Source organism: Phoxinus phoxinus, assembly GCF_949152265.1.
Source record: "Phoxinus phoxinus genome assembly, chromosome: 4".
In the NCBI taxonomy this organism is placed as follows: Eukaryota; Metazoa; Chordata; class Actinopteri; order Cypriniformes; family Leuciscidae; genus Phoxinus; species Phoxinus phoxinus.
In genome coordinates, this window is record NC_136879.1 from 23508335 (window position 1) to 23533035 (window position 24701).

General features: G+C 40.1%; 1 protein-coding gene across 1 annotated transcript in view; it reads right to left on the reverse strand.

Moving 5' to 3' along the window:
- Window positions 1-2354: 2354 nt before the first annotated feature.
- dchs1a (dachsous cadherin-related 1a) overlaps window positions 2355-24701 on the reverse strand; it is a 92482-nt gene continuing 70135 nt past the window's right edge. Inside the window, exons 4-21 of the mRNA XM_079609640.1 lie at window positions 24104-24335; window positions 23416-23652; window positions 21980-23020; window positions 21081-21268; window positions 20117-20213; window positions 18790-18947; window positions 15464-16313; window positions 11942-12181; window positions 10972-11097; window positions 10616-10825; window positions 8855-9721; window positions 8409-8522; window positions 8094-8305; window positions 7612-7763; window positions 7163-7293; window positions 6572-6858; window positions 6069-6207; window positions 2355-5558 (exon numbers count right to left, since the gene is read on the reverse strand). Of these exons, the coding sequence (XP_079465766.1) occupies window positions 2968-5558; window positions 6069-6207; window positions 6572-6858; window positions 7163-7293; window positions 7612-7763; window positions 8094-8305; window positions 8409-8522; window positions 8855-9721; window positions 10616-10825; window positions 10972-11097; window positions 11942-12181; window positions 15464-16313; window positions 18790-18947; window positions 20117-20213; window positions 21081-21268; window positions 21980-23020; window positions 23416-23652; window positions 24104-24335 (7872 nt within the window). The 3' untranslated portion in view covers window positions 2355-2967. The remainder of the gene's footprint in view (window positions 5559-6068; window positions 6208-6571; window positions 6859-7162; window positions 7294-7611; window positions 7764-8093; window positions 8306-8408; window positions 8523-8854; window positions 9722-10615; window positions 10826-10971; window positions 11098-11941; window positions 12182-15463; window positions 16314-18789; window positions 18948-20116; window positions 20214-21080; window positions 21269-21979; window positions 23021-23415; window positions 23653-24103; window positions 24336-24701) is intronic.

The window sequence follows — 24701 nt, forward strand, 5'->3', positions numbered from 1 at the left end:
GGATATCAGTCGACTCAGCATGTTGGCCTGAATCTAACGAGACCAATTTGATGATTTTTGGGCAAACTGTTCAGAAGTTATAAGCAAAAATAGCCATTTTTCATATCTCCGGACCAGTAGGTGGCGCTGCGCCGAAACGCAGCATGTAGCCTCAAGTCATGCTTGTGATGACATGTGGCAAATTTGGTCTGAATCCAACAAAGCGTTGCGGAGATACAGCCTTACGTCTGTTTTCGCAAGCGCTACGTAAAATTTGTTTGTGGGTTTTTTCGAAAATTGCTAAGCGAATCAACTTGAATTCCATAACTTTTTGTCGGCATGGTCTGTAGATGATCTGATTCAATTTTCATGGAAATTGGAGCAACGGCCTAGGAGGAGTTCGAAAAAGTAGCTTTTTCGGAAAATTCAAAATGGCGGAAAACTTTTCATGGCGCAAAATGACGTCATTGGGTGCAGTCGAATCGTCACGAGGTCAGGAATCAGAGGAAAAAAGAATTTTGTTTCTAGCCCTTGTGGTTCAAAAGTTATTAGAATAAACATGAGTGAAACTTTGGACAGTTGGTGGCGCTAGAGGGAATGACTTAGACACACCAAAATTGGTGTATTTAATGTTGGGACTGTCCTCTATCCGAATGTCAAACCATTACAACTTTCCCGCGATCGGTTCTATGGGCTGCCATAGACTCCCAGAGCGGAAGAAGAAGAAGAATTATTTTTGGTACGGGAACAGATACAATAGGTGCCCGCACCTTCAGTGCTTGGCCCCTAAATATAGCTGCAAGCAGCAATCACCGGGGCCAAGCGCAAGCAAGACGACAAGACATGCCAAAGTGGCTGGGAGTGTGAGACCCACTGCAGCAAGGAGCAATTAAAGACATTTGAAGATGAATTTTGGCAAAATGGTTGAAAAATCACATACAATAACTAAAAATATGATTATCACTTTCGACCAATAGGTGGCGCAGTTACGAAACTGATGTGATGTGGTCAGAGTGAAGTGACAATGACACATACAAAGTTTGGTGTCAATATGTCAAGGCATTGCAGATATAAAGCCTGAATAGTCATTTTGGCATCATGCCTCAACTTTGCCACTGCGGTATACGAAAACGGTTTTGTCTATCGACACGAAATCCATAACTTTTACTCGGCACAGTCTGGAGATGACACGATCCGATTTTGGTGAAAATCGGACGTTCGGTCTAGGAGGAGTTCGAAAAAGTAGGTTTTAAAAGAAAATAAAGATGGCGGACAGGAACTTTGATTGACTATGGCAAAATTGGTATCTATGTTTTCAGCATAACCCAAGGAATCTATTGAGATCAGTGTCATTACTATAGGCAAATTTATTCAAAAGTTATTAGCATTTTTGGAAATTTCATTATAACTTTTGACCAAAAGGTGGCGCTGTCTCATAAATTTTTGAGTACTTTTAGGGCGTTGTACTGATGACCCATACTGAGTTTCGTAACGATACGTTCATGCGTTCATAAAATACAGCATTTTAGCACATAATTCAAAATGGCCGACAGCCAAAATGGCCGATATGGGAAAATTGAATATCAGTCAACTCAGCACGACGCCCTGAATCTAACGAGACCACTTTTGTGATTTTTGGACAAACCGTTCAGAAGTTATAAGCAAAAACATAAATTATTCATATCTCCGGACCAGTAGGTGGCGCTGCGCCGAAACGCAGCAAGTAACCTCAGGTCATGCTTGTGACGACATGTACCAAATTTGGTCTGAATCCGATAAAGCGTTGTGGAGATACGGCCTTACGTCTGTTTTTGCAAGCGCTACGTAAAATTTATTTGCGCGGTATTCGAGAACGGTAATTCGAATCAACTTGAATTCCATAACTTTTGGTCGTCATAGTCTGGAGATGATCTGGTTCATTTTTCCTGAAATTCGGAGCAACGGCCTAGGAGGAGTTCGAAAAAGTAGGTTTTTCGGAAAATTCAAAATGGCGGGAAAACTATTATGACGGAAAATGACGTCATAGGGTGCAGTCGAATCGTCGTGAGCTCAGGAATCAGAGGAAAAAAGAATGTTGTTTCTAGCCCTTGTGGTTCAAAAGTTATTAGCATAAACATGAGTGAAACTTTGGACAGCTGGTGGCGCTAGAGGGAATGAGTTGGAGACTCCAAATTTGCTATGGTGATAGTTCAGGCTGTCCTCTATCACTGTGCCAATTTGTATAAGTTTCCCGCAAACGGTTCTATAGGCTGCCATAGACGCCCAGTCGGAAGAAAAAGAAAAAAAAGAAAAAGAAAAAGAAAAAGAAAAAGAAGAATAAGAACGGGAACAGATACAATAGGTGCCCGCACCTTCAGTGCTTGGCCCCTAATTAATGATCACTGTGGTCTGCAGCATAACCTTCAAAGACTGTACAGTGGCATTTTGCAGATACTGTAACCTTTTTTTATAAATACTGACAGCAAAACATGTTCCCCAAACATTTAAGAGCTTAATACTGAACATACTTAGAACAATTTAGAATGGCAACCGTTAATAAACTAGAACAAGCTCTGATAACAAACATACTGTTACAGCCACAAATATACAAATATAAATGAATGTCAATAAAATCACAGGCTATAGCAACCACTTGACATATGTCATTCTTTTTAAACCAAAAACATCAGTACAAAAATATAGAATACAAAAGTGTTTTCTCTTACAAAACATTGACATCAAACATGACTGTCCTTTAAAATGTGCAAATGCTGGGCTAATACAAATGTCAGTTGATCTTCAGGATCATTAGAACAGCATTATAAAAAAGTCATTTTTTACAACTCAAGTCAGTAAGTCTAAAGAAGGGTGACAAAAGCACCAAAACCTCTGGCCAGCCAGTGGGGCGACATTACATACAACATGATGTTGAGGACCATGACAGAGAGGCATTTTTAGAGAACCTGAGTCAGGTGGGAATCCTTTCGGGAATGCTTTGCTTAGACTGCATTAAATCCTCAGTTCTGTCTCCTCGTGTTCTAAGGAGTGGTCAGTTGTATTGATAATGGAGGACGAGTGACCACCAAAAGGAGCGATGGCTGGGGAATGTGCTGAAAGTGGTGAAAGCGATGGAGAAAAACTTGGAGACATGGCAATTGAGGAAACAGAGCCATCATGGTCAATAGGAGATCGTCGCAATGAGGAGAGGTGGGGAAATGTTCGGCCTACAGCAGGTTTTGGCAAAACAGTTTTGGCCCCTGGATGAGCTACAGAGGTAATTAGGGGAGGAGGGTCAATTCTGGGCTTGGGATCAGTCTTTGCTTTGGGATGAAATGGTCGCCGAGGGTTAGGTGGTGCGTTTTCATCTTTTAATCGTGCAATTTCTGTAAAGACATTAGCCAGAGGCTGAAACTGAGGGCACCAGTCGAGGAGGTAGTCCCAGTTGTAGCTGCCTCTTAGTTCCTCGTCACTAGCCACGATTGCTGTAAGAGAACCATCGACAGCAGGCTTACCATCCTCCGGGAAAGCATAATCTTTCGGATGTGAGATGTTAAGCCCCCTTCCAACCCCAATATATCCACCTCCTTCATCCCGATAAGTTGGCAACTGGCTTGATAACATTGTCCCACTTAAACTTCCCAGTTTCTTCCCTTTAAACCATTGGTTTGCATCCATCCCCGGCTCACAGGAAATGTCAGACAGCTGATCTGCATCTTGCTGGATACCGGAGTCAGGCCCACGAGCAGCTATGTGCTCCTGCATAGAGGAGGAGATGCTAGAAACTCGTGGATATTCATTAATCATCCGAATCTCATCATCTTCTGCTGCCTCTGCTTCGGCGGAACCACGTCCACTAGAGTGAGATGGGTCAAGAGACCCACCTCGTGTGTAGGTACCTCCTCCGTTCCCAGTCTGGTCAGTTGAATACCCAGGAAGGGTCTGATGATATAGCTTGTCATCCTCTTGAACTTTCGAATCTTCAAGACTCTCCAGAACAGTACCGTTGGTGACTATTCTGGTGCAAGTCTCTTGTTTTTTGTACCTTTGGGATCTCAAGAGGAATATCACCACAACTACTACGATCAGGAACACGATGGCTGCCAAGGAAGCTGTTATAGCACTGGCAAGTACCACATTCATATCTGTGTTTAAGCCAAAGGATGTATGAGTGACATCAATTGTGATCTGGGCAGAAGCTTTTCGGGAATTCTCCAAAGGACTGTGGGCAATAACATCCAACGTCATCTGACGTGTCTCTCTTTTAGACCGGCTTATATGACGATGATAGGCATCCATCTTGAGGGATATCACTCCAGTAGATGTGTTGACCTCAAAGTAAGGTGAACTGTTTGAGAGTGAATAGAGGACGATGCCGTCCACCCCTCCATCCTCATCATTAGCATTTACTTGGCCGATGCTTTGCCCTTTCTTGGCACCCTCAGGTATATGGTAGGTGAAATCTGAGTTAGTGAAAATGGGGTCATACTCATCTTCACCAGTCACAAAAACTTGCACTGTGACTGTAGAAGAGTAGTTGCCTGCATCCATTGCCATGGCAATAAAATTGAAAGTGTTTATCTTCTCAAAGTCGAATGTAAAGCGGGTTCGCACCTCACCGGAGGTTTGGTTCACTAGAAAGGAGTCTTTACCATTGCCGGAATTATACATCAGGAAATATCTCAGTTCTCCGTATGCTCCTATGTCATGATCAATGGCATGTAATATGGTTACTAGAGCATTCTGGGGCTGGTTTTCACGAATGCTTGCTGTAAGTGATTTAAGAGGAAAGTAAGGCCGGTTATTATTGATGTCCTTGACCTCGACAGTAACAGGAGCAAGAGCAAAGTGGCCCTGACCATCCGAGGCCTGAATAATGAACATGTAAGAAGACTGTTCCTCACTATCAAGAGACCTCCGCAGACGAAGGGACCCAGTCCACTGATCAACAGAAAAGAGCTCAGATTCATCACCAGAACTGATTGAATACTGAACCTCTCCATTAGGTGTCGAGTCGGGGTCCACAGCAAAAAGTTGAAGTATTTCTGTTCCCGTTTCTGCCCTTTCATTGACAACAACTTTGTATTCCGCCCTACTGAAGGATGGTGGGTTATCATTGGTGTCCATTACAGTGATTAAAACTGGAACATTTGAGCTTTGTTGTGGAATGCCACGATCTGAGACCACAATAGTAAGATTGTAGCCATTCACAATCTCAAAGTCAAGCTTATCAACTAATATCAGCATTCCAACTGTCTGAAATCCATGGCCCTCAAGGAAGCGAACACTGCTCTCAATTTGGAAGGCATTACCGATGTTCCCACTGGCGATGGCAAAATCAAAGCCACAGTTGTCCCTAGATAAGTCCCCATCCACCGCTTCCAGGGTCAGAATGGTCGAACCAGGAACTTCGTCTTCAGATACAGATGCCCTGTACTCAGTCTGGTGGAATACAGGGGCATTGTCATTGACATCAGACACATGCACCTGAACTGTGCTAAGGGTGCTCAACGGTGGTGTTCCACTATCACTGGCTTCAATCACCACCAGAATGGAAGGGCGCTGCGAGTCAAACTCAACCTTCTGCTTGATGAACAGAGTACCTATGTAAAGAAATTGCAGGATAAGATTAAAGGTAAGAACAGGGCTTTTGTTATATGCCTCAAAACAGTGGTTCTTAACTGGCGGGTGACAACCCAATAATAATAATGAAAGGGGTCCTGGACTGTCATGCATCTATGTCTAGAGTCTTTAGGCAAAAATGTATCTGTCCTTGGTAATATGGGTAATAGCAACATACTATTTGGTGTAGTGTTTGTTGAATGCATTAGGCTAGTAAATCACACTACTTCTGTTGTTTATAATTTACTACATTTCCAGTGATTTTTTTTCTTCTATTCATTCAGTGTTTTTGTTTGACTAATAAAATTGATATAGTGTTGGAGTGCCACTTGTCTTCCTACAATGTGGGCCCTGAAGAAAAAAAACATCTGAGAACCACTGCATCAACTGTCTTGTTCCTTACAAATAAATTCTACAAGACATCTGACAATGATTTGGATGAAGAACAATAAACACAAAAGGATAACAACAGGAACAAAAGGATAAATTACCATTGCTTGGGTCAATGTAGAACATGTCCTTTGTTGACACGACCCTGTATGTTATCCTTCCGTTCTCTCCAGAGTCCTTATCTGTAGCAGTTACTGTGATAACTGAGCTTCCTGCTGGCGAGTGTTCTGCTAGAGTCACCTGCCAAATACATAAATCGGCCTTAACACTGACTGCTTTGAGCAGAACATAGCATCAATTTATATTTCTTTTAACTTCCAAGAAATATTTTTCAAATGTGGTGCTCACAAGCTAAATTTTCTGAATACAAATATGTCTCATTGACATTTAAATAAATTGCAAGTGCTTTTAAGGATGTTAACCAGAGGAACTGATTATTAAACAGATAATAGAGTATCAAAGTTTATGTAATCTGTTATTAATATTACTCTGGAGTACCTAATTCTGATTAACAAATAACTGTTTACTTTATATTATTCAAAGTAAACTACAGAAATTGACCTTTTCTTTTAATTTTCATCCTAAACCTGAGATCTCTACTAACCTCGTAAAGGTCCTGGGAGAAGACGGGAGCATTATCATTCACATCCTCCACAAGCACGGTCAGATTTGCGTAACTCTGTTGCTTGGTGTCTGAGGAGCTGACGGTCAGCATGTACCATGTTCTCTCTTCAAAGTCCAGAGAGGCGGTCAAGGACACACCTCCTCCAAAGCGGTGTATACCAAACTTCCCTTGAGTGTCTGAGTCCAGAAGAAGGGAATAGGAGAGAGCAGGCCCAGAGTCCACGTCATTCCCTGTGACCTGAGTGATCACGGTTCCAACCAAAGTATCTAGAAAAAGAAATAGACAATCTTGATAACCTTGTGTAATATGTAATGCTGTGTAACTTGTTTCCACTTGTGGTTACACCTCTCAAAATTATTACGTTTTGCAGGACAACGGCAATCATTATTGGACACATTGTACAACATCAGTGACAGGAAATAACCATTGAGGACTTTGGCGAGAAAAACGCCTAGTAATTGAGTCAATCTTTCAGCACGGTGTGCCTCATTGTTTGTCTGCCAGAAAAAATAGGAAATTTTGTTCATTGATTACAGCAATGATATTGAGTTCAAACAGCAGTCAACTTACTCTCAGGGATCCGGACTTCATGTGGAACAGGGATGGTGGGACTGTTGTCATTCAGGTCTACAATGATCACTGTGAGAGTGGCAGAACCTGCTAACCGAGGACTTCCTCTGTCCGTTGCCATAATAACCAGGCTGGAGACACAACAATACAATTAGTGTCAGAGTCTGGGCATTCTCACAGACATCTTGATGGAAAAGAAATGTAAGATGTTTTAAATGCAAATTCTAAAAATAATTAAAACAAAGATAAAAAAATGTTATCAAGGTTTAAGCCACATCAGTGAATCTGCCTCTACAGAAGAGTCTTCTGTCATTCTGTCAAGAAATACATGAGCATGGCTTTTTTTTCTTAGCTATTCAATATATATATATATATATATATATATATAACTATATATTTGTTCTTTGTTAAAAGGAAACAACATAAACATGGAAGGAAGAACTTAGTACTTAGTCTGTGTCCAGATCTCTCTGTCCATGATGGCAGCAGTGGATATACTGCCTGTGACAGGATCGATCTTGAAGAGGCCACTCATGGATGATGACCTTATGGAGTAGGTCACCTGCCCATTCTGACCCTGGTCCAGGTCATTTGCCAACACCTAAGGAAATTACCGGTGAAATTGGCAATAAAAGCACAGGCAGATTTGCAACAGCTGCTCGAACGTAACATAACCCTCTAAGCAATGTTGGCTTTGGAACTCAAATTATTTAAAAAAAAAAAGTTGAAAAGGGGAATTGGTTGTGGCTATGTTGGACAGCTAAGCCTATATTCTCACCATGGACAATGAAAACACTGTGGAAACGCAAAGGAAACTCTTCTAGCTTGCACTGAAAATATGCTGTATTTAGGCCAAGGGATGTTGTACTCCACAACTTTACACTTTTATGAACACTCTGCCATTCAGAAAAAAGACGGGAGATTACTGCACCTGAATGATAGGATGATCATAACCCTGGGCCTCACGAACATAAGCAACGTAATTGTGAAGTTGAAAGCGTGGTAAGTTGTCATTGATATCCTGTAGAAGAAGGTTGACTGCCATGAAGGAGCTGGAAGATGCGGTTTCAGCCTTGACCACCAGGCGGAGTCGTGGGGTGTCCTCAAAGTCCAGACTCGTGGAGCTTTCCACCCAAATCTCACCTAAAATAATTAATTTATTATGATTAATAGTGAAACATCCTTCCCAATATAAAGACTACTATCACAACAACATTGATGCAAAGACTTAGATTTACTATCATACCTGTGTGGGGGCTGATGCTAAAGGACTGCAGCTTGTTGCCACTGAAAATGCTGTAGTTGATGCCACGGTTAGATCCATCAGGATAGTGAGCCTGTATCTGAACCACTGCTGTACCTATGAAAAAAGACAAGACCTTTGATGATTATAGGACATTTTCCATCAACCTGGCATGTATGAGAGATTGTAGTGACGCACAATATTAATACCATAAAGGGTGTCATCCAATATTGCAAGTTTTTATATATCATATATATAAACATTGGATATTTAGCCGTGCAACTAATTTCTCACGTTTTTATATTACACTGGCATTATGACTTGAATGCAAAATATAAATTTTATCAGCTGGGAATCAAACTTATGACCTTGGTGTTGCTAGCCTCAAGCTATACAGTTTGAGCTACAGCTGGAAATCACAGATGAACAGCAATTAGACATTATCGTACCTTTAGCGGCATTCTCCTGCAGACTCACATCCCTAGTGTTGCGTGAGAAGCGGATGCCCTGGTAACTCTGCTCTCGGATGTACACGACCACCACTCCCAGAGAGGACTGTGATGGGTTACCCTGATCCATGGCCTCCACAATGAGGGTCCGCTGGCTCTGGGTAAGCGCATTGAGCTTCTCAGTGGCCTGGATGTCCCCCGTCAAGGAGTTTATGGTGAAGCCTTTGACAGGATTCGCAAACCGATAAAATACAGATCCATTTGCACCGAAGTCCTTATCTTCAGCTCTCATGGTGGCAAGCAGTTTACGGTTGGAGAGACTACTGCTGGAGACATTGATGATGAGCGGGTCTGTGATGAAGAAGGGAGCATTGTCGTTTACATCTAAGACCTGGACGGTCACTTCAGCGGAAGTGTTACGGGGATTGGCTGCTGAGGAGTCCATGGCGTAGACTTGGAAGCTGTAGGAGGACACTTTTTCTCGGTCGAGAGCTGCCGCTGTAATAATGCGACCTGTGTGTTGGTCCACAATGAACATACCTCTGGATTCGCGGCTCAGGAAGTAGACCACCTGGCTGTTGGACCCTTCGTCTTTGTCAGAGGCTGTAACCTCTAGAACAAGAGACCCTTCTGAAGCATCCTCTGATACCTCCACAGAGTAGCTGCTGCTGGGAAACACTGGGCTGTTGTCATTCAGGTCCAGCACATTGATGTCCAAAGTGACAGTGCTGGTGAGGGGCGGTATACCCTGATCTTGTGCCTCCACGGTGAGGGTGTACTTTGCTTTGGACTCTCGATCCAAAGGCCTAGAGGTGGACAGCACACCTGATTTCCTGTCCAGGTGGAAATCACCAAAATGGTCTCCATCTGAGAAAAGAAAGATAAAAAATAATGTTGTCGCCTGGCCTGTTCAATTCCTCAACACTGATCTGTGAAGTGTTCAATATATATTGCATAATCTCGTATTCTCATTATCTCTTAATTCATAACTACTATATCCTGTAATGTAATGGAATGGATAAATAAATAAATAAACTTATTTATAGTTCAGATAGTTCACAATATTTGATTAGCTTTTTGTGGAATAATGAATATTTTCTGCAAAATGATACGCAAGATATTTAACCAAGTGACTAAAAGTACATTTCCATTTAAAAAGTTGGGGTTGTTTGTGGAAAGAATACTTTTATTCTGCAATTTCAAATAAATTATATTCTTTTAACCCTTTATCAAAGAACCGTAAGTTTTCTCAAAAAATTAAGCAACACAAGTGGTTTCAACAATAGTAATAAAAATGTTACTCAAGCACTACATCAGAATATTAGAGTGATTTCTGTAGACTTGAGGAAAGACTGCTGAAAACTTCAGCTTTGCCATGATGCCATCACAGGAAATACATTACATTTACATAAATATTCAAATGGAAAATTATTATTTAAAATTGTAATAATATTTGCAGTTTTCACCTTTTTTTATCAAATAAATATTTGCGGTTTTCACTGTATTTTTGATCAAATAAATGCATCCTAGATCATTCACTTCCATTTAAGCAATACTAAGATAGTCAATGTTGTTGTCTAGACAGAGTTCTGATGAGGTTGTACCAAATATTGCTACATTGGGGGAAGGATTAATGGGTATTTGCAGAACTGAAAATGACTTTGGGCATTACAAAACGTGTGAACAATTAGCTGTTTGTATAAAATATATAATAATATTTAACATATACAACAACAATAATATTGCTCATGGCATTAATACCAGTGATTCTGTAGTGCACCACCCCACTGTCCCCGGAGTCTTGATCTGTGGCTCTAATTGTGAAGAGCGTCACAGGCTCCTGGTTCTCAGGCACCTCCAGACTGTAGTAGACTCTCCCAAAAGCCGGCCTGTTGTCATTCTCATCCAGCACTGTGACGCGCACTGTGGTCTTGGCGAAATTGGGAGGAGAACCACCATCTCTGGCATAAACTGTTTATGAGAAAGAGGTTATAAACTGGCTAAACAAACGCGTGCCCAACCGTGACATGACATTGGCAGAAGAACACAAAAACATTTGCTATAAAAGCACATCCGAGAATAAATTCTCTGTTGCAATTGAGCATTGGATTTAGTACCTGTCACAGCATACACCCCTTGGGCCTCCCTGTCTAAAGCTTTGGAGGTGGTTATGACTCCTGTCACCGGATGAATACTGAAATCATCTCCTACAATGCTTCCGTACATCACGATCCCATTAGTCCCTATGGAAAAAGCATAAAGACATGACATTAGATAATCTGCACAGTTTCCCCAAATGCAAGTTCAAATGATCACGTCTGAGGAAAAAAAAAAGCCATCATTCTTAAGAGGCTGTGTTCACTTCTTACAATAGACTTTTCTCACGGAATGAATAAACACGGCAGCACACCCTGTTTTTATTTGTTTGTAGTTAATTCCGCTGTCTAAGCAGTCGGTCTCAATCGCCCTCCCCCTGGTACTTGCATGGCAGATCGCGTGCAAAAGGCGAGCAATCTGGCAGAGTGTCACCTGTTTACCTCGCTAATTGTTCATGGAGAGAAAGTTTATGATCCTTCTGTTTTATTTGCCCCTGAGTAAGTCCAAGAGAATGCAGCACTCCCCTTCCACCACCCCCTGGCTGGCACCAATTAAAACCACACACTTTTATTTGTGATGGGTTTGGCTGTGGTATCCAGTGTTTTTAGGGAAATGTTAACCGTAAACAAACATTCGTGTCACTTTTAAAGAGAGTGGTGTGACAGTCACTAATCTCACGAGGTGGAGACAGACAGTACCGTGTAATATCAGACAAGTATATCTGAGTTGTTGTGTGGCAGAGATTACATGTAAACTAAATGTAATATTATCATTAATTTAACATGTAATTAAGTGTGATTAAAAAAAGACCATAACGGGATACAAAATTACCGTAATTAATCATGCTCCTGACTAATATGTACATTCTGTAATAAGGAATTTTCCTATCATCAGACTAATTCAAGATTAAAGTACCAACTTCATGTTTTTGTCAGTCTTATAAATGTGGCACTCATGGCGCGAGATGTGACATAAAGGAGTATATTTTACCTTGGTCCATATCAGAAGCTGAAACGGCCAGCACAGTGGTTCCTGCAGGCTGATTCTCTGCAATAAAAGCTTCATATTCACTTTCCTCAAAGTACGGCGCCTCGTCGTTTACGTCAATCACCTGGATCGACAGTAACTGGGAGCTGCTGTGCTGTTGTAAACCGTGGTCTTCTGCCACTATGGTCAAGTTGTAGAGGTCTTGCTCTTCACGGTCAATTGGTCTAAGAATAGACAAAGAACCTAAAGAGGAAATAAGCAAAAGTGTAAGGCTACCATATGATGAATGTACTAAGCTTTGTGTCTGGTATTTCTTGTGAGTGATCGCCTGCTGAACTGCATTTAAACAATTACACAGTAATGAAGCTATGATGTAAATTGTTTAAAACAAAACCACTCGCGCTTAAGCAAAGCCTCATTCACACGCTCGCACGACGAATGATTTCCATCTTGTAGCACACTTTGATCTTGCATAAGCAACATCACAGCACGAAGAGTTGACGCCTTTCTGCTGTGTTACAAATGAGTGTAAGTCATGCGACGTATTTAAATAATAAATTTTTTCCCATGCGGAGCCCTCCCTACCTGAACACTCACTGAGCCACTGTAACAGCTCAACTATCTGGCCGCAGTTTATGAGTTTTTTCCACAGCAAACACAAAGAGCGCACAAACAAGCACCCTAGACACGCAACGGCCCTGCCTGCCGTGCCCTGCTCAAATTTGGGGGTGCCAGCGCCCCTGTCGTTAGCCTACCACAAGCGAGCGGTGCTCCTATTGATCCAATCTCAATTTCATGCTTTTAAAGAACCAGACGAAGTGATTCAAAGCAGGCTGTAAAGGCATGATGGGAACTAGGACACTAGAGGGTGTTTTCGTTCTGTCTTGATTTATTTTTCCCTCTCTTCTATCTCCATAACGCTGAGCTAACATGCCTCTGAGGCTTTAATCTGGTTAGTATTACCAGCTTGAATGTTTTCAGACAATTTGACTCCTCAACATTTGTGCTACGATAACGTAAGGAGAAACCAAGAGGAAGAATGGAGATGTTTTGCTTTTCTATTCTCATGTTAATAGCTGAGAGGATTAATAAGGAGCTTCCAAAGTAAGTGAAATAGTTTGCACAGAGGGTTTGTCATTCACAAAGCAGACACATGTTATTTTAAAGAGACTGCTCTCCCCAAAATTAACATCCTATCATCATTTACTCAACCGTGTGTCGTTCCAAACACGTACGCTTTTTTTTTGCTTTCATGGATTACAAAAGTTTGATGAAAAGTTGATGCAGATCTTTTCTATACAATGACAGTGAATGCAGACAAACAGCTTTCAAAGCTACAAAAATGTGATAAAGAACCACAAAAGTATAATAAAGTTAGTCTATCATAAATGGTCTTCAGAAGCCATATGATTGTTTAAAAAAGTTGTAAAAAATCAGTAGTTATTCACTAAAAATCTTTTCATCTGCAGCAGCTCTCGAATATCATTCACGTGTCTTGACTGCAATGATGCCTGCCATTTATTCTCATATCTGATGATCTCAAAACTCTCAGAAGAGAATAATGACTGTAATATCACTCCGTTTCTCACACAAACCAACATATGACTTCAAAATATTTTAAAATACAATACACTAGTATTATGGACTAATTTGATGGTGTTTTTGGCCTGGTTTCAAAGACAGGGCTTGTTAAACAAGGATTATGCCTTAGTTCAATTAGGACATTTAAGTAGCTTATGAATGTTCCTTAGAAGAAGAAAAAAACATTACTGGTGTGCATCTTGAGACAAAACAATGGCACTGACATATTTTAAGATATGCCAGTGCAAGTTACATTCTGCATTTTAGTCTGGGACTAGTTTAAGCCTTTTCTGTGAAACCAGGTGCAGCTTGACAGCCTCTGGTGACCATTTACTGTACTTTCACTGCATAGAAAAGAGGTTCGATCTCACTTAAGATCACTTTAAGCTTATATAATATTTGCCTATATTTCAAACTCATTTTTAAATATTTGATTGCATAATTATTTCTGTAGTCTGTTATTGCAATCACCAGTACAACAGGTTCAAGCACTGTGACCACAAGCTAAAGTACAGACTTGATCTAGTTCAATACATTTCGGATCCTTAATATCGAGTGTGGTATATCAAGCATATCAAGGTCCACAACAAAGCTATATGGAACAGAGAAACACAACCTGATCTTTCTGTTAATGGCAGAACATGCTGTGAATAGCTACCAGCAGAGTGGTGTGTACTGTCTTACACTCCTGCTTTATGTCATGAATCATGTACTAATGCACAAACACACACACACAGAGATGAGAGAAACTCACAGCACAGGACAGCATTTCTCAGAATGGATGAGATGTTGAGCTGGCAGTTTTTAGGATTAAGAGAACTAAAGGGCATTTAGAGAATTCTGACTTGGGAGGAGAGGAAAGATGCGAGTCAAGCAGAAATGCAGAATCAACATGAAGGTGCATTTTGCATGCGATGCAATTTTCCATGGAAGTCTGGAACGACATCAGGGTGAGGAAATGATGACAGAAAACTAATCCCTTAATGTCCTGTTCACACATCAATTTAATCACTGCTGCATGTCCTAATGTTACTGCCAGGTTGAGTAATTGGCCACAGCATTTGAAAATCACTCAAAATGCAAGACACTTCAAGGTTTCAAAAGATAAACAAACTATATGCACAATTATGGTTGCATTAGTGCTAACCTTTCTTATCATTTTACATACCCATCACAGCATCTTTGTGGTGTTTACCATTGTTTTATAAATTAGAGTTAAAATTAGCTTAAAATCTGTTATAATTTTGTATTGTTAAATATTTTTCAATATATACACTACGTTCAAAAAGGGGTCTGTAAATTTTTTTATACTTTTATACAGCAAGGACTCATTAAATTGAAGTGACAGTAATAATTAGGGGTGTAACAATACATCGATATGGATCGTGCATTGATATGCATTGTGTAAATTTGGCACATAATGTCTAAATATCGATAAATCGATCGATATAGCCCTGAATCGAATCGTTATTTTTTGAGGTATCTGCAAATATCGTATCGCTGGCTGAGAGAATCGATATCGCATCGCATCGTTATGAACTGTCCGATTTACACCCCTAGTAATAATGATATAAAAGATTTGTATCTCATATAAATAATAATGCTGAAAATGAATCACAGGAATATATTAAATTTTTATATATTTTAAACTAGAAAACAATGATTTAAAACCGTAATATATCAGATTTTACTGTATTTTGATCAAATAAATGCAGCCTTGGAGAGCATAAGAAACATCTTTAAAAAATATTACCGACCCCAAACTTTGAACAATATTATGTTTTGTCAAAAAAGCTTCACCAGGGCTGCAGTAAAAAATTATTTTTTTCTAAATAAATAAACTAAATGCAATTTTTAAGAATCTTCAAATTGATGTAAGGAGGGAACAAAAATATACAGTGAACATCACGCATTTCATTCAGACTGAGTTGCTGATTGGTTTACCTGTATCTGGGTTAAGGCTGAACTTTGCTCCGGTGTTGCCGCTCTGGATACGGTATGTCACTCGTCCGTTCTCTCCTTGGTCTGCATCTACAGCCATGACATAGACCACGACAAAGCCCACAGGCTGGTCCTCCATCACGCTCACCACAGACGGTGAGATGAACACAGGGCCGTTATCATTCACGTCAGTGACAAATATGCGGGCTGTGACAGTCCCACGGCGCCGCTGACTGACATCGGTGGCCGAATCAGTCGCCTGAACCACCAAGAGTAGTGAAGAGGTCCTCTCATGATCCAGCATCATTCCCAGAGAGAGAACTCCTGTAGTTGGATCCAGGAACAGGAGATCTGGGACGTTTGGCCACTGTTGAAGGATGGAATAGTGTACTTCACTGTTGGGTCCACTTCCGTCTTTATCAATGGCCTGGAAGGTGTAGATAGTCGACCCAGGATCCGCGCTCTCAGGGACGACTATGATAACGGGGTCTTCGGGAAACTCGGGAGCATGATCGTTGCTGTCCTGGACATCAATTACCAATGTCACAATGTGACTTTTAGGGAGGGGCATGGAGAAGTCATCCACCTCAACCTGGAGAGTGTATCGAGGAGCTTTTTCAAAGTCAAGCTCACGGGCCAGGTAAACGTCACCCGTCTGGCGTTCTACCACAAAGGTGCCGTCAAAGTCGGTTCCTCCCACCACGGTGTACGTGACCTGGCCTGCTTCAGGAAGGCTCTGAGAATCAGGTGAACGTACAGACCCCAAGATAGAGCCGGGTTTAGCTCCCTCCACAGAATTTAGCGTTAATGGTTGGGAGTTAGCGGTGGCCGATCCTTTACTTGAGCTCAGAACCTGTAAAGAAAGACATGTGTGTATTAGATTAGAGGCTGAAATGATGAATGCAAAGCATTGCTAAAGTACGGCATGTTAATTCTACAACAGGAATGGAGCTCATTGGATTAAACTAGATTCATCTTTACAACTGTAAAAGAAAAAAAAAATATATACCTACTGTATATATCCTATTTAGCTTATTTGTCAGTTTCGCATCATGTTAGTCCTATGCGGCTGTCAATAAAAGTAAAAATAATTTTTTTATATATTTTACTATATGTATATTTGTACTTTTTCCTTCAGTTATCATCATTAACTAAAACAATAAAAAATGTCACTGCTTAAAATAAAACAAACTGAAATAAAATAAAACATTTAAAAAAATGTTTACAGTAAAAAACTATTTAATTTCAGCTCGATGACAAGGCAACATTTTTGCATTACAAGTACTAAAATAATTCAAACTAATCACAGTACCAACACTGTTTATAGTACAAATACAAAAAGGTATTTTGTTGACTTGCCTAAACCACACAGGACTGATACTATGCAAAACTGACAAACAAGCCAAATAGGAATGAAAGTAAAAAAAAAATTCCCATATTCTTTTTTATTACTTTAAACCACAAAAGATCAAACATTAGGACTTTTGGTTTATTATTTGATTTTGATTTTGAGTTATTTTAACTACATATCAGAACAGACCCACAACCCATTAGTCCTGCCAGTTGACTACAAATCCAACAAAACAGGAACATATTCCACATTTTCTATTCTTTTTACAGAGAATGAAAAATAAAAAGTTTTTTTTTTGTTGGGGTTGTTACAAGCTCAAACAACAAACCTGCTAGCATTAATCAGAGTTAATTTGATGGGTCTGTGCCTGCCAGGAAAAATAATACTGGATTAAAGTAAACATAATCAGAATAGGAAACTGTTTGAACATTCAAATGTGCAAATATTCTTAATAAAAATACAGAATCCTCATAGATGACTCACTTCAAAGCAAAAGAACCTCACTTCCTAATAAGGAAGCCAGCACGGTTTCTTTTCACAGATGAGACATTGTTTTGATAGTTACTAGAGACTGTGTATGTGTGTATGTGCACAGAAAGAAAGAAAGACAGATACAGAGAGATGGAAACAAACATTTAGATGAGGAAAAACATATACAAACTCAGAGGCATGCAAGTTACTTATCCTTAGAAGCTGTGTTAAAAGTATGCACTGCAATACAGGTGCTCATGAATAACCAATTAATTTTTTACTATGACTAAATCATCATTACGCAGCAGTGTGATTAGTATATTGGCAATAAAGAGATTCTTGAGGCCAAGTCTTCTAATGAAACATAATAGGACAGAGGAGAAATTAATCCCACATTAAGTGGTAAATGACACGTCAAAGCACGTTCCAACAAAAGATCAACTTTTTTTCCGCACAGCTGCTTTTAAATCAAACTGTTGATTTCTAGAAGTATCAATACCCTGCCAGAGCTCTTTTTATTCTAATTAGATATAAATTATAAACTTCATTATTTGTATTGGCACATACATAACAATATTAAATGGTTACACAGCATAAATGTGTTTTCCAGGCATTTGCATGTTGGAATTTACTACCGTTGATGTCCGTCGTGTCTGTTTCCACTCTGTTGACTAGCTGGAGAAATATTAATTTGATCACTGGGGTATTTCACAAGGAGCTTTTCTGTTCTTCAAAGGGCTACTGAACTGTATTACAAGACTTTGACACCGCATAGCAGAAAGCACAGCTGGCACTTGTATCGGTGCAGCTGGGAGACGGTCACTCCTACTTTGAACGTTTTACACCGTAATATCACGCTTAAAATGTTGCAGACAACAACGGCTAGAGGGAGAGGGGAAAAAAGTCAAGGCTAAGAAATTCATCTATGAGCACCTAAAATTAGCCAGCTGAGAGTATTTTTCCCGGCATTGCTTGGGGAAGGTTACAAGACTTGGACTAGAAGAGATGAGCTTGCTATGGAAATTTGCAATGCAAGAATGTAAGCTTTGATTAGGCCAACTTGATCATTCCATATTTCCTTCACATGCCGTTTAACCTGAGAGTGGATGTAAACGGATCCATTCCTGTAGAGAATAATCTACAAGTTCATATTTTCATATAACAGTGTTAAATAAATAATTTAGCATGTTATGAAAAGGTGATGAGTAGATCCATGTGGCGGAAGGTGTTATTTTTAACTTACGATGAAGCCAATCTCTGATATGACCAAAGACACTTGTATTAACTTCCATTTTTGAAGGTTTATAGCCATAACTAATCAAGGCACAATATACATTGTTAGGAAATTTGTCAGGAAACCCTGCCAAAGAATGAGGGTCCAGAGGGGATGTTTAATCCATCTGTCATCCAGTGGATTACATTTGCATGATTTCGATTGGTTCACAGACTCTAGGTGTATCTTAACCTAGCCACTGTTGTCCCATCTGATTCCTGGAGGGAGACTGACCTGTATTTTCAGTGTTATGGTGGAGCTCTGAGGGGGTGAACCTCGGTCCGAGGCCAGAACGTTGAAACTGTACTCAGGCCGCTCAGAATGACTCAAAGGGGAAGAGGACCGCAGCTCTCCGGTGTTTGGGTTCAGAGTGAAACGTTCAGCTCTAGGACCTACGGCACAGACAGGATGGAACGGGCAATAAAAGACAAGTTAGTGTGCATCACTGTGAGTCCTAACCAGTGTGGGGAAAAGTTACTTTAAAAAGTAAGCATTACAATAGTGTTTTACTCCCTAAAAAAGTAACTAATTGTGTTACTTAATTACTTTTTACGGAAAGTAATCTGTTACATAAAAAAAAATTAAACACAAATATGATGTTTATCTAAAAATCATTTTTGCCTATTCATATGGTTGAATTTGGCCATAATGGTAAATAAAGTGAGATTAAATACATAAAGTATATTTGTGTTATATTTAATTATAGCAGGTATGTGTAATATTCTGAGTTTGCATTTCACTGTTTTTATTAATTTTGAGGAATACGGAATCTATTTTTGTTCAAGTGAGATGAGTAAATGCTCACATTCAGTCTAGAGCTACAATAAGCATCATGTTCACACACAATGCCTCTGCATCTCACTCCCGATTTCTCTCAACATGGGGAACGGAGAGCTGTCAGTCAAAACATGGGAAAACAAAACGTTGCTTATTTGAAAAATTAACTCAGATATATTATTGCAAATTTAAAAGTAATGTGTTACTTTACTAGTTACTTAAAAATAGTAATCTGATTACGTAACTCGCATTACTTTTAATGCATTACCCCCAACACTGGTCCTAACAGATAGAGAATGATTGGATAGACCATTACTCTACTGTACAAGGGCTGCATATGACTTCAGTGTTGTTAGAGATCCCATCTGGATTTGATTAATACAGAATGAAATAGTCATGTGTCAAATTCAGTAAATCTGCTATAAAACATATTTAATGATCTCACGCATCAACACATTACCTTCTACACTTCACGTCACGCTGCCTAAACTGATAAATAGCAGAATATCATCGCATGGGTCAGGTATGATGTATTTTTGGTACCAGCATACTTTTAAAGTATCAGTATGCAGTGCAATCTTAACAACAAACTAAAACTGTATTTTTAAAATTAAATCAGCTGCATTTACTATTAAATATCCTTTGATTAGCTGGGACTGTGTCATATTGCATAGCAGTTTCATGCTCAGTAGTCAAGACAAAATGCTTATCGTTGTAAACTTTGCATGTGGTAACAAGATTTTTTTTTTATAAATTGATTTATTCACTTATGCATCGTTCTTACCAGACATAGAATAGAAAATAGTTCCATTTTCTCCTTCATCAGGGTCTTTCGCATGAATGGTTCCCAGTAGAAATCCAGATGGTTGACCTTCTAGCGCCTGTACAGAGATTTCAGTTTCAACTTTTTTAATCAATGCAGCTCACTACTATTTATGAAATCTCTGTATAATTTTCCCAATGTAGTAGTCTGTGTAGAAATGTTAGGACATATAGTACACTATATATATATATTCAAAGCTTTGGGGATAGTAAGATTTTTTAAATAATTTATTTGAATTTTTTTTCTTATATTCACCCAGTCAGCATCTAGTTGATAAAAAAATATTACTACTATTTCAAATAACCGTTTTCATTTCATTTCAACCGTTTTAACAAATTTAAAATGTAATTTTCCTGTGATGAGAGCTGAATTTTCAGCAGCCATTACTCCAGTTTTCAGCATCACATGATCCTTCAAAAATAATTTTAATATGCTGATTTGGTGCGCAAGAAACATTTCTTATAAATATCAATGATGGAGACAGTTGTACTGCTTAATATTGTTGTGGAAACCATGATTTTATTTTTCAGGATTCTTCGATGAATTGAAAGAAATCTTTTGTAACATTATAAATGCCTTTACTGTCACTTTTAAACAATTGAATGCATCCTTGCTGAAAAAAAAGGTTTTCATTTGTTTTCTTACTGACGCCAAACTTTTTAACAGTAAAGTTATTTTTAACATATTTGCCTTGTTTCAAGAAATCTCATCAGCTTAGCAAGATAAAATATCTCAAAAATCATGTCAAATTAAAGTTTTATTGCTATTAGTCCATGTTTATTGGCTTTAAGGCATCTACATGCTAGCAAACTCCTAAAAGTTGACACAGTGAACATGTAGAGCATATGCAGTACACATTATAATGTACAGTTTTTCTATTAAGATGTAGCTCTGAGGATTATGAAGCTAATATTAGCTCTCATACCTGCAGCAAGAGCTCTCTTCCTGTCTGAGCATGGCTGAAGGAGGGCGCATTATCATTCTCATCCAGAACCGTGATGAAAGCAGTGCCTGTAGCGCTGCGTGCAGGGGTCCCACCATCCTGAGCCACCACAATGAGCTGGTAGCTGGACTGAAGTTCACGGTCCATGGAAAGCTTTGTGCTTATCTCACCTTTAAAAGAGCAGGACAGATGGAAAACACAGAAAAAGGGTGAGAAACTATTTCACTGCAGAGGAAAATGTCAGTGGCAGAAGGCACAGATGGCACATCCTGACATCAACAAGAGGAACCCCCACAGTTAGCAAGCTGCCAGAAGTCTGGAGCTGTGTGATGTCCAGTATGCTCAACAGCTCCACATTAAGGATGGGTCAGAATAGTCAACTAGCAGTTGGATGGATTACTGAGGTTGGCTAGTTTATATAGATTTTCTTGTTTTAGCTTTATGTTAGCAGCTGTAAAACTTCTAAGATAGCATGCTAACAATCAGTAAAATAACTGTTTTTGTGAGGATTGTGATCTATAGCTTTCTGACATTTAAGGTTATAGTCATTTTTTTACCTATTTATTAGCTAAATATTTGTCAGTCAGCATGCTAACTTTCAGTAACTGTCAGCATGCTAAAAGTCTCTTTAGAAAGCGGTTACTTAACTTTTAAAAATACTAATCGACATGACCCTAAACCAGCCAAATTATATAGTCCTTCCTCAAAACCAAATTAGCTGACTAATTCATAAACAACTCACATGTAGTTTTGGACATAATTACTCAATACAGACAAACATGATACCACAAACCACTAGAGAACTTGTGTAGGTGCCAAGTTGACCTTGTCACGCAAAGTCGTTTTGGTCTGTTGAACTGTCTGCCATATTTGATTCTCACCTGTGTGGGAGTTGATCTGGAAGTGGCGATCCAGATGGAGCAGGCGGTAGCTCAACCGACCATTGAGACCAGCATCTCGATCGCTAGCAGACACTCGGCCAAAACCAGTGCCTGCCGGCAGGTTCTCGCGCAGTGCCAAGAATGCTCTCTCTTGGGTAAATCGTGGGGTGTTGTCGTTTTCATCCATCACTGACACACGCACTGTGGCACTACCCGTCTTCTTCAGCTGTCCGTTGCCTGACGTAGCCAGTACAGTGAGCAGGTACATCTCCTTGGCTTCTCTATCCAAAGCACTTTTCACAAACAGCCAGCCGCTGTCGGACACAATGCCAAACCCTGCAGCATCACCGTCTGGGTGCAGGTGGTAGGCTAGTGGGGTGGAAGACGTAGAAGATGGTCCAGCGGTGATGCCGCCATCTCGGTTTACTGCACGTACTTGCAGGAATCGTGTGTTGATAGGTGTGCTTTCCTTCAGCTCTACTCGGTACGTGAGGCTATCGAACATGGGACCTTGGCCGTTCTCGGCTTGTACGTGGATGACCAGGGTGAAGGTAGAACTTAACTGAGGTGCGCCGCTATCTTTGGCAATCACCTGCAGGTCATAGCGGGGTATGGTCTCGTACGACAAACCACCAATAAGGCGGATGTGCCCGCTGTTGCGATCAATGCTGAAGGTTCTCTGGGCACTGCCACTAAAAATGTCAAAACTCAGAAGACCATTGGGTCCAGAATCGCGGTCTTCTGCTTGGACCTTGTACACTACTGTACCCATCCGTGTGTCTTCAGGTAAAATCAATGACTCGGAGGATGAGGGCAAAAAGACGGGCGCATTGTCATTGACGTCAGACACTGTAATTCGTACCCTAGTCTGGCCAAAGGCCGGGGGGTTACCACATTGCGCCTGGACTTCCAGATTCAAGCTGGGTTGGGCTTCATGATCCAGAGGCAAGCTTGTTCTCAAGGCCCCAGTCTCTGAATCCACGGTGAAGTAGCCCATTGGGTCACCAGAGCTAATAGTGTAGGAGATATCCTTCGAGACACCTGAGAACCAAGAGGCAAATGGCCAGAGACACATCAATTCACAGTGTAGCAAGAAAACAAGACAAAGAGTTATTTTTCAACACATGAGACGAGAATTTAGTGCCTCAAATATCCAAAGCAAATTGTTGAAAAAAAAAAAAAATCAGTGAAACAGAATCAATGATTAATGTTGATTGTAAATGAGGTATGTACAGTGGTGCCATGCCTATTTGTACAAGTGGTGCACCATGGAGAAAAAAGCCAGAAGACATCTGTCAGCACACTTGAACACAGTCCAACGTGACTGATAAATGTGGGTATGCATTGAAGTCTATTTTGTGTGTTTAAACATGTTGAATTGGGATTTTTATGACCTAAGAGGGGGCCTGAAAAACCTCTGAGATTAGCTCACCCACCATTCTTAGTGCTGGCCCGCACAACTCCAACTTGTGTTCCACGAAGGGCATCCTCAGAGACCAAGAAAAAGTATTGAGCTTGTTCAAACACAGGAGGTGCAACCAGTCCTGCCACTATGCTGATGTTGACCCTGGCATTGATTGGAGCGGTAAGGCCCCCACCATCTTGGGCTGAGACCACCATCGTAATGACTGAGTTTGCCTTTCCATGTAGAGCGCGTGACAGTGAAATCACTCCTGGGAAATGCACAACCAAATTAAATATTAATATTGTTTATTTTAAGTTGAACGGTATCAGAATACATCAAGCCATAGTGAATAGCCTGAAACCCATACGATTCAAAAGTTTGGGATCATTTTATTTTTAAAGAAATGAATACTTTTATTCTGCAATGACACATTACAGAGACAGTAAAGGCATTTTATTGTTACAATATTTAAAATAGATGCTGTTCTGTTGAACTTTCTAATAAACAAAGAAAAGGAGTCTCCTGAAAAGGAGTCCAATTGATCAAATAAACGAAGCCTGGGTAAGCGTAAGAGACTTCTTTAAAAAAAAAAAAAAAAAATTACTGACCTTAAAATATACTTATATGGTTTTAAAATGTGGCTAATGTTGAAGTGCACTGATTATGGTCTTTGAACTTGTACTTTGAACTTTAAAAGAGGGTAGATCTAATCTTCTCACCAGTATCTTTATTGAGGGTGAAGAAAGGTGAGCTCCCTCCAGGTACAGTACGGTACGTCACTCTGCCGTTCTCCCCAGCATCTGGGTCATGAGCAGTCACCTTCAGGACGGAGGTCCCTGGGGTGCTCTGCGTACTCAGGCTCACTGCATAGCTCAGAGGGTAGAACGCTGGTCGATTGTCATTTATGTCTATCAGGTCCACCCGCACGTATGCCACTGAACTTAGTCCACCCTAGAATAAATCGGTTAACACTTGCTTTAATGGTCAATAAAGGTCTGTTGGAAGAATATACAATCAAATCTAACTAGATAATAAATTAAACAACCAACTGATGGAGGCTGGCTACATAACAGGCTTAAAAAAATCTTAAGAAACAGAAAACATTCCCTAGAATATCCGTACAAGTCAAAAAATTACGGAGGTAACATTTGCGAGGGGAGCCAGTAGATTGCTTATATTCCCTGTTGAGAACTGCAATCTGCCGAGGGGACAATGTACACATGGGATACGGTTCTTGTCGCTAAACATCTTGCTTGCCAGGCATCCCATATGGAGCAAATGGCATGTCAGGAAAAAGCCCCAACTTATTAAATATTA